Source organism: Salvelinus namaycush, chromosome 11, assembly GCF_016432855.1.
Source record: "Salvelinus namaycush isolate Seneca chromosome 11, SaNama_1.0, whole genome shotgun sequence".
In the NCBI taxonomy this organism is placed as follows: Eukaryota; Metazoa; Chordata; class Actinopteri; order Salmoniformes; family Salmonidae; genus Salvelinus; species Salvelinus namaycush.
In genome coordinates, this window is record NC_052317.1 from 37,111,365 (window position 1) to 37,129,138 (window position 17,774).

At 40.1% G+C, this 17,774-nt stretch overlaps 1 protein-coding gene across 1 annotated transcript; it reads left to right on the forward strand.

Moving 5' to 3' along the window:
* Window positions 1–1,924: 1,924 nt before the first annotated feature.
* Window positions 1,925–4,430, forward strand: LOC120055652. The gene is made up of 2 exons (XM_039003542.1): window positions 1,925–2,196; window positions 2,722–4,430. The coding sequence occupies exon 2, from the start codon at window positions 2,729–2,731 to the stop codon at window positions 4,160–4,162; it is 1,434 nt and encodes a 477-aa protein (XP_038859470.1). The 5' UTR covers window positions 1,925–2,196; window positions 2,722–2,728; the 3' UTR covers window positions 4,163–4,430.
* Window positions 4,431–17,774: the final 13,344 nt, after the last annotated feature.

Here is a 17,774-nt window from a genome sequence, read left to right on the forward strand (position 1 = left end):
AATAAGTCCTGCAAGAGCAAAGTGTCTCACCAAAGAAAATGTTAGTCCTATTTTGTTTCTGTAAAAATGTCCAACTGTGTTCAAAATGAGACGATTTCCCCTAAGCACCTGCTATTGTAATGAGAGAGTGATGAGGTGATCCGATGTCATATCCTGTTCTCTATAATATTTTGAGGTGCAGTGGCTGCAGATGAGCCAAGGAAGTAGCCAGCTCTAATCTAACACATCTCCGATGCCTTCGCTGTTCCCTCTAATGGAGTTAGGCAGCACTTCAACTCCTGTTGCTAGCAGTAGGGGGAGCCAGTCTCTCTGTTTACAGCTCTATATTTTAAGACGGGGAAAACCAATAAACAGGGAATCCTGGTTTAACTTATTTTAGTGTAAATACAGTCAATATGTGTGTTGTGTTGGTGTGAGCCTGTGAAGGCAAACTGTGAATGACAGACAGGCAGGCAGGGTGGATGTTGGTGTGACAGCAGTGGAAGAAGACTCAGCTATCTGACACATGGAACACAGCCTCAGCCTCCTGGCTCTGTTGCCTTGACAACCTCATCCAGCAGCAAAACTAAAGGGGCTTATGTATGAAACCCCGCTATGCCAATGCAAATATAGGCTACCATCTGTTTTTGATAAACTAATTTGATAGTGAATAGAGATGTGATGTATGGATGTACAACACATCCAAGGTAGCGTTCCACCCTGCCTTGAAACCTCCAATAGCATCAATCAGCATTAGTCCCACCCTAAGGAGCTATTCTCCACAGGGCATCTGGAGGTGAAGATGCAGCTGGACCATGGTGCTTGAGGTTGAATAAGCCACAGGACAACCTCAGAGTAGTAACCAGTAATCACAGGGCAATAAAGTGAAGAATTCCCTCACAGGCTTACACTAGGTGTTCCAACCTGCATAGGCAGCAAGTCGAGAGGGACAGGGTTGGGTGGGTGAGTGAGTGATTAAATGAGTGAGTCTGTCTGTTTGTAACATAGGGCAGGGTTACACCTGTGTTGTGATACTAAGCTAGGTAGCTGGGTTGGATATTGAATCACTACAAGGCTGCCGGCTAGACCAGTTTGGATGTCGTCTTTGTTGACTTGTCACCTCACCACCATGAACCACACAGGTACTCTTTAGGGTTCTTTAATGAACACCTGTAGGGTGTGGTTCTACAAGGAATAGTAAGGAACATATTATAGGACACAATCATATGGGATTATTGCTATAAAATGCATGCAGTATAAAGGCTTAATCAGATGAGGTTACTACAGTATGCAATGATAAACGTAATGAAGTAAGGCTTCACACAGATGTGAATAAAATACTGACTTAAAATCATATGCTGTATGTAATAGGCTACATATAACTAGAAGGATAATGCAGTATATGAGAACATAAATTACTGTTGCAGAATACAGCTGCAGTCTATACACCACTACACAATAGAGTTCTAGTTTGCTAACATTGACGGTAAACTTTAACTTTAAGTGGCTCGCAAGAACACCTGACCACTGCAAGGTGCAATAACTGCGTGCTGACCATAAAATGGCGGACAGAGAGAGGAAGCACTGAGACGTTCAGACAAATTCAGGGCTGTCACAATGTGCTGCACTGGGAAAGGAAAATAAGGTCACATACAGACAGCATAACCCTAAAATGTCAGTATCATGTAGCATAGTCATGCGACATATCAGTTAAATAACTTTATTAACAATGAGATAATATTGAGGAAACCACTTCTGTTCTCAGTAGAGCACCACACACTCCATGTGCAATGGGAGATAAGAGAGGAAGGAAATGGGGTGTGCTGGGCTGGGCCCTGTCTGTCTATCTAAGCAAGAGGAAAAACCATTACTCATTTGAAATACACTTTATTTTGTCAGTATTCTCTGAAGGGTCAAATGAGGTACTGTCAAATGTTAACGATTTATTTGGACTGGATAAGTAACCTAAATAACAGTACTGTTACTAATTTTACTGTAACCAAATGAGGATAGTGATGTTTTGCTGACCCTTATTTTGAATCTGCATTGTGTATCTGACAGACCCCGCCCATTACTTTTTCAGCCCTGTGTACTGGTTATGTGTATGTAGTCTACAAGAAGCACCTTTTAGTCCGTTTCAATCCTGGGATCTGTTGACAGAAAAGAGAGAAACAAACACGGTCAAGACTAGATTCTGGTGGTAGGCTGCACAAGAAGGTGAGTGAGATTTTTTATTGGGACTCGTGTTATATTTTGATGTGAGGATTTATTGCATCATATTACAGTATTGATTATGTTTACAAGTTTCCAAATGTTATTATGGAAAACTTCATTGTACATATTGGGAGATATTGGTCTGATATAGTTACAGTTCACTCCAAAATAAAAGTTTGTCAGATATCTTCTGACATTTTTAGAGCTAACATTTTCAGACCTAGCATTTTTTGGGAGTCCTAAAACGTTAAACCTATTTCCAACCACAAGAAATAAGCTACTGATACAGACTATACATACTGTGTAATGTGAGGACTTATTAACTCATATTACATTATTGGGACAAAGGTCCGATATAGTGACAGTTGAAAGTTTGTCAGATATTTTCTGATGTTTTGGGGGGGGGGTTCCTAAAACTTTTAACATATTCCCGAGCACTAGAAATAAGTTACAGATGTATTTATTTATTTATTTATTCATTTATTTAATAAATGTGCAAATGTTGACACAGTATTTGTTTTGTTACAGGCTGGCCATGATTGGAAGGGGATTCCTGGGTTGTTTCATCTTGTGTCTGTCTCTGGCATCAGTATGCGCTGTCAAGGGAACCCTTAATTCAATAAAGGACCTCAAGGGAATAGAGTTTGGTCACACCTTTCCTCGGCACGGCCTCATGCTGCTCCACTGGATAGCCAACAACATTTACAATGACAACAACGGCAACATGAGACTCAATTTCAACCCAGCCAGGAGAGACTATGGCTTTCATTTCTATGGAAACAGACCCTGTTCATTACCTTTTCTGCTTCCTGAAAGCGGAAGATACTACTCACTAGGGAATATGAACAGTAATGGCTCAAGGGCACTTCCTTATTATGTAACTCGAAGTTTCTACAACTCAAGGGGACCTGAGAGAAACATGGACAGGGTCGTACTCAGAGTTAGGGATGAAGGGTCCAATCAGTTCATTGCAGACGAGGTCTATGTCACACAGCACTATCCACTAAATGAAAACAGAGGAACTGGCTATGATCCAACCAGGACATACCGTGTCAATGTCATCCTCCTTAGACAAATCCAAAATCTATCAAACATTAACCTAAATGTTATTCCACAAACATATCATGCCGAGATCAACCACAGCAGTCTGCAGAGTCTGAGAAACACCTGGGGAGACACACCTGGTCTGGTACTTCTTCTGGCTCTTGTATTGCACTTTACACATCGCAATATCTTATTTAAGGAGCAAGCTCTTCGTTTAACATCTCAACCCCAGAGTGGCATGGATAACCCCAGAGTGGAGGACGATAAATCATTGATTAAGCTTGAGGTGAAAACCACAGATAGAGGAAAAGCCAGGATCATCTGGAGTGGGATCCCCAAGAGGCTATTAGACCAGGGTGTAATGGTGGTGCTTTATAAGAGCAATGGAAGTGAAAGCAAACTAGACAGGGTCTCGGTCGGGGGCAAGGCCTCTGGGAGTTATAACACCTCAGTACCCCTTAACCCTGGTCTCCAGGTCAGGCTCCATAAGAAGGTAATGATCTTGTGTGTATTTGCCACTATTGGGGACGAGATATGTAGGAGTTCTGAGTTTCATGATGCCAACAGAGAGATTCCTGCTTATATTAATGACTATGACGCCAGTCTGCAGCTCTTTGTAAAGGATGGAAAGGCCTGCGCTCGTCTGTACGTAAAGAAATCCTTCACTGCCTGGAAGAAAACGTTTAATAACTCCTGGGTTGGGTTCTACTCTTCTGAAGGCACCTTGGATCATAAGACCTGGCAATGGGCTGTAAAGTTCTCTGAGGAAAGCTGCTCTGATTGGGCAGATATACCTGGGTATGATGTCTATGTGTACAAGTCTAGTATGACCATGTCTCCTGGGGTCCAGGCCAGATTCATACTGGAGAAATCTGGGGGTGAAAAGGCACGCACTCCACCCTGGGAGAGACTTGTCCAGGGGTGATCTCACCTGATGACATTAAACATGTTGGTGATGTTTTCATTTATAACTGCTTGTGTAATTGCTTTTGTTAATGTTTAACATTTATGTACCCTGCTTTTCATTTAGATTCATTGTAATTGTTCATCTGTGTGAAGTGTAAAAGAGAATCTGTTCCCAAAAATCCCTTCTTGTCACAGTCGTCATAATGATTGGACCAAGGCGCAGCGTGGGTAGAGTTCCACATATTTTAATAAATCGAAACTCACCGAACAAAACAATAAAGCACAAACGAAACGTGACGCTACTGGTGTGCACACAGGCAACTAACTGTAGACAAGATCCCACGAATCACAATGGGGAAAATGGCTACCTAAATATGATCCCCAATCAGAGACAACGGTAAACAGCTGTCTCTGATTGGGAACCATACCAGGCCAACATAAACCATTAATCACCTAGATGACAAACCCTAGTCACTGTCACGCCCCAACCAACATAGAGAATAAACAGTAAACAGTCATTTCTGTCTGTAATAAATCCCTTTAGGGTTGGCCTGGCTCCCATGTGGGTGGGATTATGCCGCCCCAGACCCACCCATAGCTGCACCCCTGCCCAGTCATGTGAAATCCAGAGGAAGGGCCTCATTTATTTATTTCAATTGACTGATCTCCTTATATGAACTCAAACCCAGTAAACCTTGAAATTGTTGCATGTTGCATTTACTTTTTTGTTCAGTATACATTGCAAACATTCTAAGTTATCCAGCAGTGTGGTTATTTTATCTGCAATTGCCTGAATTGGAGCCTAATTTATTGTGTTGGCAAGAGTGCCTTCATTGTTTGAATCAGCAACAGTACATTGAGTAGAGCATAGAGCAGGGTTACCCAAATGGCACCAAATTTGGCCTGCAGGTGGTTTTATTTGCCCCCCCCCCCCCCCCCAAGTTCTGAGCCCCAAAATATTTATTTTTATTGTTGGACATAAAATACTTTAAAAACACCAGGAAATCAGCTCCAAGTTCATTTTAATTTAACTTCTTTGGGCTGCAGGGGCAGTATTGAGTAGCCTGGATAAAAGGTGCCCATTTCAAACGGCCTCGTACTCAATTCTTGCTCGTACAATATGCATATTATTATTACTATTGGATAGAAAACACTCTCTAGTTTCTAAAACCGTTTGAATTATATCTGTGAGTAAAACAGAACTCATTTTGCAGCAAACTTCCTGACAGGAAGTGGAAAATCTGAAATCGATGCTCTGTTCCAGGGCCTTCCACTAAATGTGCTTTATGTATTAGTATACATGCACTTCATACGCCTTCCACTAGATGTCAATAGGGAGTGAGAGAAGAAATGGAGTGTATAACTTGATCTGAGGTGGAATAAGAGCTCTTGGCATGACGTGTCACCAATTTCCTGTTTTCTGGAAGGCGCGAGAAGGAACCGGGTATTGCCTTCTGAAGAGCTGTCGTTATAGACGGCTACTATCTCCGGCTTTGATTTTATTTGATAAATGTGACAATATCATCGTAAAGTATGTTTTTTCAATATAGTTTTATTAGATTATTGAATTTTTTTCGGGACGTTAGACGTGTTGCGTTGTCTGCGTTTGTTCACGAAGGAGAGCTTCGCGCCACTTTGCTAGCTTTCTGTGCTAATTGACTGGAGAAGAGGACATTCTAAAACCAAACAACGATTGTTCCCGACAAAGGACCCCTTGTACAACATTCTGATGGAAGATCATCAAAAGTAGGACCCATTTATGATGTTATTTCATATATCTGTCGGAACATGTTTACTAATAGTTTGCGCCCAGATTTTGGGCACTCTCTCGCTATAACGTAAGCTGGATGTCGTAATGAAGTTATTTTTAGAATTCTAACATGGCGATTGCATTAAGAACTAGTGTATCTATCATTTCCTATACAACATGTATTTTTTAGTAACGTTTATGAATAGTTATTTGGTCAGAATAGGTGAGTGTCATAAAAATATCCGGACATTCTGGGAAAAAGATGCTACGTTAGCACAATGTATAACCACTGATTTCAGCTCTAAATATGCACATTTTCGAACAAAACATAAGTGTATGTATAACCTGATGTTATAGGACTGTCATCTGATGAAGCTTATCAAGGTTAGTCAAAAATTATATATCTTTTGCTGGTTTGTTACGATCGCTAACCTTTGCTGCTGGTAAATGGCTTGTGTTTCTGGCTATTGTGGTAAGCTAATATAATGCTATATTGTGTTTTCGCTGTAAAACACTTAAGAAATCGGAAATATTGTCTGGATTCACAAGATGCTTGTCTTTCATTTGCTGTACACCATGTATTTTTCAGAAATGTTTTATGATGAGTATTTAGGTATTTCACGTTGGTGTCTGTAATTACTCTGGCTGCTTCGGTGCTGTTTGTGACGGTAGCTGTGATGGTAGCTGCAATGTAAAACTGATTTATACCTCAAATATGCACATTTTTCGAACAAAACATAGATTTATTATATAACATGTTATAAGACTGTCATTGATGAAGTTGTTTCTTGGTTAGTTTGGTTGGTTCTTGGTTGGTTTTGTGCAAGCTACCTGTGCTGTGAAAAATGTCTGTCCTTTTTTGTATTTGGTGGTGAGCTAACATAAATATACGTGGTGTTTTCGCTATAAAACATTTTAAAAATCGGACATGTTGGCTGGATTCACAAGATGTTTATCTTTCATTTGCTGTATTGGACTTGTTAATGTGTGAAAGTTAAATATTTCTAAAAAATATATTTGGAATTTCGCGCCCTGCACTTGAGCTGGCTGTTGTCATAAGTGTACCGACATCGGGTTTGCAGCCATAAGAAGTTTTAAGAAATGTGTTTCAAAGTATCCCCACGCATAATAAAAAGACATGTGATCGTATACAAATGTAAGCAATGTTTGAAATGATTATGTTTTAGTCAAACATTGTATCTGTTTGGGCTTCTTGCGGTCAATTTGCAGACTACAAATGATTAGTACTTACGTTCCCGGCCCGCCGGCCATCCGCTCAAAAATAAAAATTGTCCAGCTGCTAAATCTAGTTGATGATACCTGGTATAGAGTATAAACATGTTGTATCCCATTGTTTTAATCCATTGATCCAGAAAGCACCTTATCATGTACACGTTTAAACAACCCACAGCTAAACAATGTATTTCTTTTTTGTCTATAACATGTATTGGAATTAAAGTAGGCAACTCCATATGTAAGCACCATCTAGAACCTAAAAGGGTTCTTCGGCTGTGCCCGTAGGAGAAGCCTTTGATGAACCCATTTAGGTTCAATGTAGAACTCTTTAGTTGTCCATTTAGTACCCTTTCCACAGAGGGTTCTACATGGATCTCAAAAGGGTTCTACCTGGAAGCAAAACGGGTTCAAACTAGAACAGCGGAGGCTGTTAGGAGGAGCTATAAGAGGACAGACTCATTGGAATGGCTGGAAATAAATAAATGTAACGGTATCAAACATTTATTCTATGAGTGTACTATGGAGTTGGTAGGTATTCATATTCATGCTTTTGGCCTTAGGCATGGCAACCGTTTTGACAGACTTTGGTGAAGGCAAAGATAAGATCGCAACACTTGCACAGGGAAACCTCTTTCACTGTGGTTGTTCTTGATGACTTCTTCAAAACCAACACCGTTGAGACATCAAATTGTCAAACACGTTACATTTTCCTTATTCAGTCTGACATGTGTACTATGAACACCTTTATGAAACCAGTCATAACACCATTATGAAACCAGGCATAACACCTTTATGAAACCAGTCATAACACCATTATGAAACCAGGCATAACACCTTTATGAAACCAGGCATAACACCTTTAAGAAACCAGTCATAACACCTTTATGAAACCAGGCATAACACCTTTATGAAACCAGTCATAACACCATTATGAAACCAGGCATAACACCTTTAAGAAACCAGTCATAACACCTTTATGAAACCAGGCATAACACCTTTATGACACCAGTCATAACAACTTTGTGTGTTACAGTATCATTCATTACACATTTATTCGACACCATTCGTAAGGAATTCTCAAAATACAAGTTCCCTCGGATAGCTCTTTATTTATAAGTACAATGAAAATGCATATTTCTCCCTGACACACTACTCACGAAACAGTCTGGGAGAGCTGGGTAAGCTTCAGAGCATTACCCAGGTAGCATGAGCAATTTAGGGTTTATATTGGGGTTGAAGGGCGGGAATCCAGTTACCGAGATTTACCAACATTTACCGCCCAAAACCTCTCCCTTTTCCCAGGTTAAAAAACTGCGAGAAACCGGTAATTGATAATACATTATTTATATGAACAGCATGATGTGAAATGGAACAGTTCAATTATTGGCAATGTCAGTGGCGATTTTAGCATGAAAATCATGAAAAAAAACAAAAAAACTGAGATACATGCCAGCAAAGCCACTACAACACTAAACAATACATTAATTGCACTATAACTGTAACAAACGGTGCCCACAAACTGTTAGGGCCTACAAAAGCTGTCCCAAGAGCAGAGTCCCAACAGGGATCCCAACATCTTACCACTGCTATACCTGGCTATCAGCAGAGCCTTGTCTGGCAGCAAAACAGTTCATTCAGCCTCATTTACTGCCTTTTAAAAAATCATAGTTGATATGGCTGACTTGCTAAAACAAATGTGGTTTCTACTGACAATTGAGATGTACAAACTATGACACAAGGGGATGACGAGTGGATAAGAGGCAATCCGTAATTTAGATTACGACATTCATGAGCGAGCTAGGACGGACGTATTCAATCTAACTATTTGTTCAGCACTTTGAAATGTACAGTGACAGTATTCAGAACATGGGTCAATCTTACAGTATTTCCCTGTATACCAAGTCAGAACCGTAGGATAAATAAAGGCTCTTATAATATTCGATGATGACATATCTCTAAAACTGGCTATAGGCTACATGTGCACCACCAAGTCAGAACAGTAGGCTAAATTATGAGGGGAAAAGGGACCAAATAATTAGGGTGAGGCACATGGGCTATTAACAGCTTACTACACAACATACACTTAGTATTACTTTCTTAGCTACAGTATACATATTGGCATATTACATAATTTATGCAGCAGCATACAAGAAATGTTTTGACTCATCTTGTTGTGCTGTGCTCACTTGAACAAGAATGTGGCACAGTGGGAAAATGTTGTCATCAAACTTGGTCATCAAAGTCTGGCATTCTCTGGATTATTGTGCTTTCAAGACAACTGGGAAGAAAAAAAAGGCTGAATCAGGACGTCAGTGATCATCAGGTCGGAGCTCTAGAAAGAGGCCAGAGTTCCCGACTTGGAATTCCGAGTTGGATGACTGTTCAAAACGTATTTTCTTAGTCGGTTCTTGTTTTTTGTATTTCAAGTTCCTAGTTGTATTAAACTCAGATTTCCCAGTTACGTGTTTCCAGTTGTTTTGAACTCGGCAAAAGTCATGCTGGATTGACAACATGGCCAATTTTCAGTGTTTATTCTTTGAAGTTTGGGAAAGAGACCCTTGAACCACAAACCCACTCCACTGAATAGCAGGCTAGTAATTGCCTTGCAATTCTTGCAGTTAGCCACTGATTTCTTCCAAACCACTCATTTGCAATTTCCAACTTGTTGTGTAATGTTAATGTCCAATGGCCGATGATACCTTGTATCTATAATTTCTCTTCATAATATTCTCTTCAAATGACAAGGATTGAAAAGGATTTGCCAGTTGATAGTTGACTTGATTCATGATCATGACTGCTAGATTGCTAGCTAAGATTATGAAAGTATGATGTTGATAAGATCAGTCCAATCAAAGCTACGGTAGAGATAACGTGACTTGACGTCATTTTATCTGTGGCCAATGACCTTGTGCCTTCTTGGATGGGCACATCTAATGTAACTCTATGGCAGCACCCAAGGGGTTTGAATTTTCGACCTCTCCTTGTAGCGTGCCCATGAGTGACAGAAAACGGAGCAATTTTTTAAAATTGTTTGCAAACTGATATGCGACACGTATTAATGCAAAAATAACATGTGTTCTCTACAGCCTCTTCATGATGAATCAACTCTCAGGGTGGGGACAGACAGCCCATCTCAGTATGGAGAGCAGTTCACAATGCATATAGACCTATCATCTCGTCATAGTAAGGTTTTTTCTTGTGACAGGTAGGCCTACATTTTCTGCAGCATAGCCTATGCTACAGTTATATAAAGTAAATGAATGCGCGTCTAATTTACCCAAGCTCTTTTTTGCTAAATGTTAAATGCATCAGCCAAAACAACTCACAGGTAGTTAACGCGCGATGGCGGTAGGCTATAGCAGTTATTTATTCAGACCCATAACCATTCAAACTTCGTGAAGTGAAAGCCTTCTTCATCAAATATTTTTATTTCAAAATTAAAATCAAATTCACTACCCTCTTCTTGTTACTTTGTAGGCCGCATGTGATGCACCAGAATTGCATGCCCTCTTCTGCTTTATCCTGGTTCGAACGATGTGAATATTTCCAGCCCATATAATAGGCTACAGTATAATACAATACAGTACAGTAATACAGTTCATACTCAAAAAGATTCGCTTACAGGAACTAGTTTTATTTATTTACCCAAGAGCGCATAGAGCTAGCTACATCTATGTTTTTCTGTTGTGCACAATGTGCGGTAGCCTATCATACACAGCACAATCATTTGGTATTTTTTGGACTTGGGCTCATTAAATGTATTTAATATATGGCTCATCAGGCTCAGATAGCACCCGGCTTGAATGTTCATGTTGATCAAAGCTCTAATTAAATCCAGACATATTTACAGTGCCTTTGGGAAAGTCTTTAGATCCAGAGACTTTTTCCACATTTTGTATACGCTACAGACTTATTTTAAAATGGATTTTAAAAAATCCTCAGTAATTGACACACAATACCCCATAATGAGAAAGCCAAAACAGTTTGAGAAATTTTAGCAAAAGCATAACATGTTTTTTTTAATTTTTTTTTTACATAAGTATTCAGACCCTTTGCTATGAGACTCGAAATTGAGTTCAGGTGCATCCTGTTTCCATTGATCATCCTTGAGATGTTTCTAAAAATTTATTGGAGTCCACCTGTGGTAAATTCAATTCCTTGGACATTATTTGGAAAGGTACACACTTTCTAAATAAGGTCCCACAGTTGACAGTGCACGTCAGAGCAAAAACCATGCTCCAAGACAGGATTGTGTCGAGGCTCAGATCTGGATAAGGATACAAAAACAATTGTGCAGCATTGAAGGTCCCCAAGAACACAGTGGCCTACATCATTCTTAAATGGAAGAAGTTTAGAACCACCAAGACTCTTCCTAGAGCTGGCAGCCTGACAAAACTGAGCGATCGGGGGAGAAGGGCCTTGGTCAGGTAGGTGACCAAGAATATGATGGTCACTCTGACAGAGCTCTAGAGTTCCTCTGTGGAGTTGGGAGAACCTTCCAGATGGGAAACCATTTCTGCAGCACTCTACCAATCAGGCCTTCATGGTAGAGTGGCCAGACGGAAGCCACTTCTCATGAATTGGCACATGACAGCCAGTTTGGAGTTAGCCAAAAGGCACCTAAAGGACTCTCAGACCATGACAAACAAGATTATCTGGTCTGATGAAACCAAGACTGAACTCTTTGGCCTGAATACCAAGCACCACGTCTGGAGGAAACCTGGCACCATCCCTACGGGGAAGCATGGTGGTGGCAGCATCATGCTGCAGGGGTGTTTTTCAGCGGCAGGGACTGGGAGACTAGTCAGGATCGAGGGAAAGATGAACGGAGCAAAGTACAGAGAGATCCTTGATGAAAACCTGCCCCAGAGTGCTCAGGACCGCAGACTGGGGCGAACGTTCACCTTCCAACAGGACAACGACCGAGCCAAGACAATGCAGGAATGGCTTCGGGATAAGTCTGAATGTCCTTGAGTGGCCCAGCCAGAGCCCGGACTTGAACCTGATCGAACATCTCTGGAGAGACCTGAAAATAGCTGTGCAGCAACGCTCCCCATCCAACCTGACAGAGCTTGAGAGGATCTGCAGAGAAAAATGGGAGAAACTCCCAAAATACAGGTGTGCAAAGCTTGTAGCGTCATACCCAAGAAGACCTAAGGCTATTTTTTACATTTGCAAACATTTCTAAAAACCTGTTTTTGCTTTATCATTATGGGGTATTGTTTGCAGATTGATGAGAAGAAAAAAATACAATGTAATACATTTTAGAATAAGGCTCTAACCTAATCAAATGTGGAAAAAGTCAAAGGTCTGAATACTTTCCGAAGGCACTGTATATGCTTTATAATGCTTTTGATAGCACGGTTTTGGAGGGAATACCATGTTATCCGGGAGAGATAGGATGGAACATTTGTAAAACACCACAATGGCAGTAGGGGTTGGAACCAGACCTTATGTAAATAGTATATTTCAAATACTCTAACAAGCTGTACTTGATGATTGAGCTTGCCTGGCACAATGGAAACTATGGAATAGTCCCACAAGTGTAAAACCCATCAGTCTGGCATTCCGGTCAGGCTCAAACAAACGCTTGAAGTATGTTATCAATTTCAAATACAATTTGAACCCATTTGCAAATCCCCCTACCAAGGCAGTATGGGATGGCAACTGAAAAGTGATGTAGGTGTGGTTAAACTTGTCTGAGACCTGAAGTCTTGTATGAGCTCCCTAAGCTAATGCCTACGCTTAAGCTCAGCAGGGTAATACAGTCTTGTGGCCTGCAGGAGACCTAGGCTAGAAACCAGTCTGTCTAATTGGTGCAGTGACCTGGATAGGTATCTGTGTGGTGAAATGAGTGGTGGAGCATAACGAAGGTGGTTTTGTGTGTTTAGTAACCTAAAGAGTTACACCCTGGGTCTCTTGTTACCTTGCTGAACTATGGGGCTGCATGTACTGTAGCCTAGAGGTTAGAGGGGAGGCTAACATCTGGGGGTTGCTGGTTTGAATCCTGGGTCTCATGGATGTGAACTGGCAACTGAAGTGTTTTGCCGGTATCTATTCCTAGATGCCATCTGCCGTTGTGCTCTCGAGGAAGGCACAACCACAAAATGGTCTAAAGCGTAGTCTTCTTCTTCATCTCGGGGAAGCTAACAGAAGGTTACTCATCATGATACACAGCCTGTTGTGTGTATGTCGTGATAATCTATAAATAATCTAATCATAATCTATTAAATCTTGAGTATAAGCTTCCAGATGACGATCTACCAGGCACACATCTGAAACTGATCTACCAGGCACACATCTGAAACTGATCTACCAGGCACATATCTGAAATTGATCTACCAGGCACACATCTGAAACTGATCTACCAGGCACACATCTGAAACTGATTTCATTTGGTCATAAACTGGACCATTTAGCTATATGATTTTGAGGTTAAAGACACCAGGAGGTTTCCAAAAACAATCAGAAAGAAATACATATTTTTTTAACCTTTATTTCAACAGGGAGTCCCATTGAGACCAAGGTCTCTTTTAAGAGAGCCCTGCATTTAAAAAAAAATAAAATACAGAAAAATACAAAAAAATCGAATACACAATCATGGATAACATCAACATCACTCAGCTACCGGGTCTTCAATCAATACCGTGAACTGCCTGAGTGGCACCAGAACATCCATTTTCAACGAGATCTGCAGATTGTTCCAGCAGTTGGGCACATTAAAACTAAAAGCAGATCTACCCAATTCGGTGGAGACCTGATGAACCTCTAGAGTTAACCAACCCTGCAAATGTGTTTAGAAAGTCATGTCTTTATTCTTCAACAACAAAGTGAGTTATGTTGGAAGCTTCTGCAGTAGAGCTTTGTAAACAAAGAGGGAGTAATGAAGTGACCTAAGGGACTTTAGTGAAGACTAGCCAATCCTTTTGATACAGGATGCAGTGATGCGTATGAAAACTGGCCCCAGTGATAAAGCGAAGGGTGCTATGGTAGACGGCATCCAAAGGTTTAAGAGTAGTGGCTGCCGCGTCCCATGGTGTCACCATAATCAAGAACTGGCAGGAAAGTTGACTGTACAGTCTGCTTCCTGCAATTTAGGGATAGGCAAGATCTATTTCTAAAAAAGCTTTAAGTAGCTCATCGTTTAATTATTATTATTTTTTTACATTAAGTCTTTGTCAATCCAAATGCCCAGATATTTGTAGACGGGAACCATCCAATGAATAAATATGTAGTCCATATGAAACATTCTTGCAGGAACCACAGAACATCATGTATTTAGTCTTGTCTGCATTAAGTCCAGGTTTTACACAACCTGGGCTTTCTGTAAGGTTACAAGGTCAGATTGCAGCTCAAACATAGCCTGGTCAACAGTTGGGGCAATAGCATACATAACAGTGCTGTCTGCATACAGATTAATATTAAAAGTTAACCGATACACCAGTATTATTTAGACAAATAGTAAAGACACAGGTCCCAGTACCGACCCCTGCGGTCCATCTTTTGTAATATCCAGGAAACCAGACTCAACACCATCAGAGATCATACATTGAGTCCGGTCTGCCAGAATTTTCAAACCACTTGCAAGAAGCCTGATCCAGGCCTATATCAATCCACCGTTGAATAAAAATTAGCTGGTAAAAAGTATCAAAGGCCTTGGAAAAGTCTATAAATAAGTTAACACAACAACTTTTATGATCCAAGAAATGTAACACAACCTAAAACAAGTGTAGCAGCTGAAACTGTGCTACATCCAGGTCTAAAACTGGATTGATGCTCATTAAGAACAGAGTGAGAAGTTAAAAGAAGTTTAATTTATCTCAGTTCAAATATTCTTCAGTCCCATCAGATAGGGGCATCAACCAATCCAGATTAAGATCACCCACTATCAGTAATTCAGATTAAACATAGTTAGACAGCCGGTCAGACAATTTGCCAAGAATACATATGGAGGCCGAGGGCGATAAATTCCCACCAGAGTCAGATGGGCATCTTAACCAAGTCCCACATTTAGGACTAGACATTAAAATTACTTAGTGACAGAGGTTGTGATGGATACAGAAACGTTTAAATGGCTCTTTATGTATATGGTGACACCCCCTCCACTGTCAACCCTATTAGATATATAAACAGATACACATCAGAGTCAACCATAGACTTCTTTAGCCAAGATCCAGTTATAACCAAAATGGCCTTACTGCTATAATAATAAATGAAAAGATGAATGGTTCTAGGTGTCTGAAATGAATCTAAGATATATAATAAAAGCATCAGGGAAAAAAGGCCTATTCAAGTCTTTTCATAAATATAAAAAAATGCACACTCACAGGTTCTGTGGTGCTTGTGGGCGTCATAGAACCAAACAGACGACACATTCTTATTTCAACAGCATGATTTCATTGTTTCTAGGCAACCATATATGTTTTGTTTATCTGTAAGATGTTTAAGAACTGGGAAAACAAATCATGACGAGGATCTACTAAACCATTCATTAAGGTTGTTTTACACACATAGTTAACAATTATCTCTGGACAAAATATACATTTTGTGTAATGTAGGTAGAAGGAATAAGGTTGTAATGAAGGGTGAGTGTAATAAGTGTAGATGGAAGAGAACAACTTCCTGGAATGAAACTCAGCCCTGAGCTCTCCTCCATGTAGGCTATGTGAGAGAAACACAGTACATTTTAAGGTCTAGGACCAGAGGGCACTTACTAAAGTGGTTAATGTAATAACTTTTTTACTTGTAAATAGGTTTAGATTTTTTATGTAATAAAACCGGTTAATGTAATAACTTGCTAGACAACGTAATAAAATGTTGAAAGGTTAACGTAATAATGTAATAACGCTAAATGTAACAAGTTATTACGTTATCAGGTGAACAACAACTTTTATGAATAACTTCAACTGATCATGTAATATCATACCAAAATGTTACCTGTAATAACTTTACAGCCACACTTTTTATGCCAAGGTAAGTATCTACTTTACTGAAGAACTGCAGTGATACATAACCAACCTAGAGCCTTCCTCATTTACTTTTCCCCTGGGAATGTGACTTTCTTAATCTTACATTCCTCATTTTCTTTTAGAAAATAAAATGTGCTTATGTACAAACATTCTCTATGCATCCCACAAGAGTCTGAGGCTGCCTTGGGAGGGTTGGTCCAACAAAGCCAAAGCTTCCTGATGGGCAAGCATAATATACAAGAAATCTCTCAAAGCTGCGAATGAGAACTTTGACGACCAGGTACCTAGCTGGTGGGAATTCCAATGGAGTACCCCCACCCAGGTAGTGGCAGTGCTGGAAACACTAGTTGCAGTAACCCATGGGGAGGGGGTCACACTCAGACAATCAGAGAGAGCGCAAATTGTTGTGGCCCTGGTGGCACAAAATAATCCAATGGTCTGACTGCACTGAGGTGCTTGGGAAACTGGTCACAATAGGGGACCAGCGTGTGTGTGTTTCAGGGTAGAGGGGTGTATCTGAGCTCCATCAGTTAGGACTAGACAGTGCTTAATCAAATCTCCCCATTCTTGCTCAGTTTGGCATGCCTTCTCGAACAGCTACAACTGTAAACGCATTCACACATCAAGTCTTCTCTTGAGTTGGGCTCGGGGACAAATGTTGAACATCAGTAATGATGTTAGGGACAGTATAGGATGAATCACAATAATTGTTTGCCAAAATAATAATTGCTTGCCGAAAATGCAATTTTTGGAATGTCAGTCCTGGTTATAGGTAACAATCCTTCCTATTAAGGACCTACATTATTATGCATATTATTAGTTAATTGTGGTAAAGAATTAACATATGCAACAACAAAAAATATATATACACAGTTCCAATCAAAAGTTGACACACCTACTCATGACAGTTTCTTTATTTTTACTATTTTCTTACATTGCAGAATAATAGTGAAGACATCAAAACTATGAAATAACACACATGGAATCATGTAGTAACCAAGAAAGTGTTAAACAAAACAAAATATAATTTATTTTTGAGATTCTTCAAAGTAGCCACCCTTTGCCTTGATGACAGCTTTGTACACTCTTGGGATTCTCTCAACCAGCTTCACCTGGAATGCCTGAGACTCATTGGCCTTTCTGTGAAGAACATGTAAAATAACGCATTTTCATTGAGTGCACTGTGCACTCCCCTACACGTTTATATTACATAGGTGGTGTTCGGGTCCACTGGACCCAAGGGTAATAAAAGTGTGGAAAATTGTGTGTAGATGAAAACAAGAAAAAATTTCAACAAAAAGGTTTGTTGTGTGCCTTCACTCTGTTTTCCTCCTCCCTGTGCTTGCTGTTTCAACATAGCACCAATAACAGGTCTGTCTCCCGCTTTTCTCGCACTCTTTACCCTTTGTAGTGTGTGAAATGACACAATGTCTTGCGGGAACCTGCACAATGTTATTACAATACATTTTTTTGATTACATTCTTTTGATAAATTGTAAAGAATTCTGTATTTTCCCACATTCTACCCCAATGAATAGCTTTGCATGTGTGGCTCTTTACCACAATCAATCAGTATGGCAAAAATAATCTCTGCTCAGAGGGCCTTAGAAATAATTATTTCAGAGAGAGAAGCTAGTGTGGAAGGAGCGTCTTCCACTTTAGAAGATGAAGAATTAT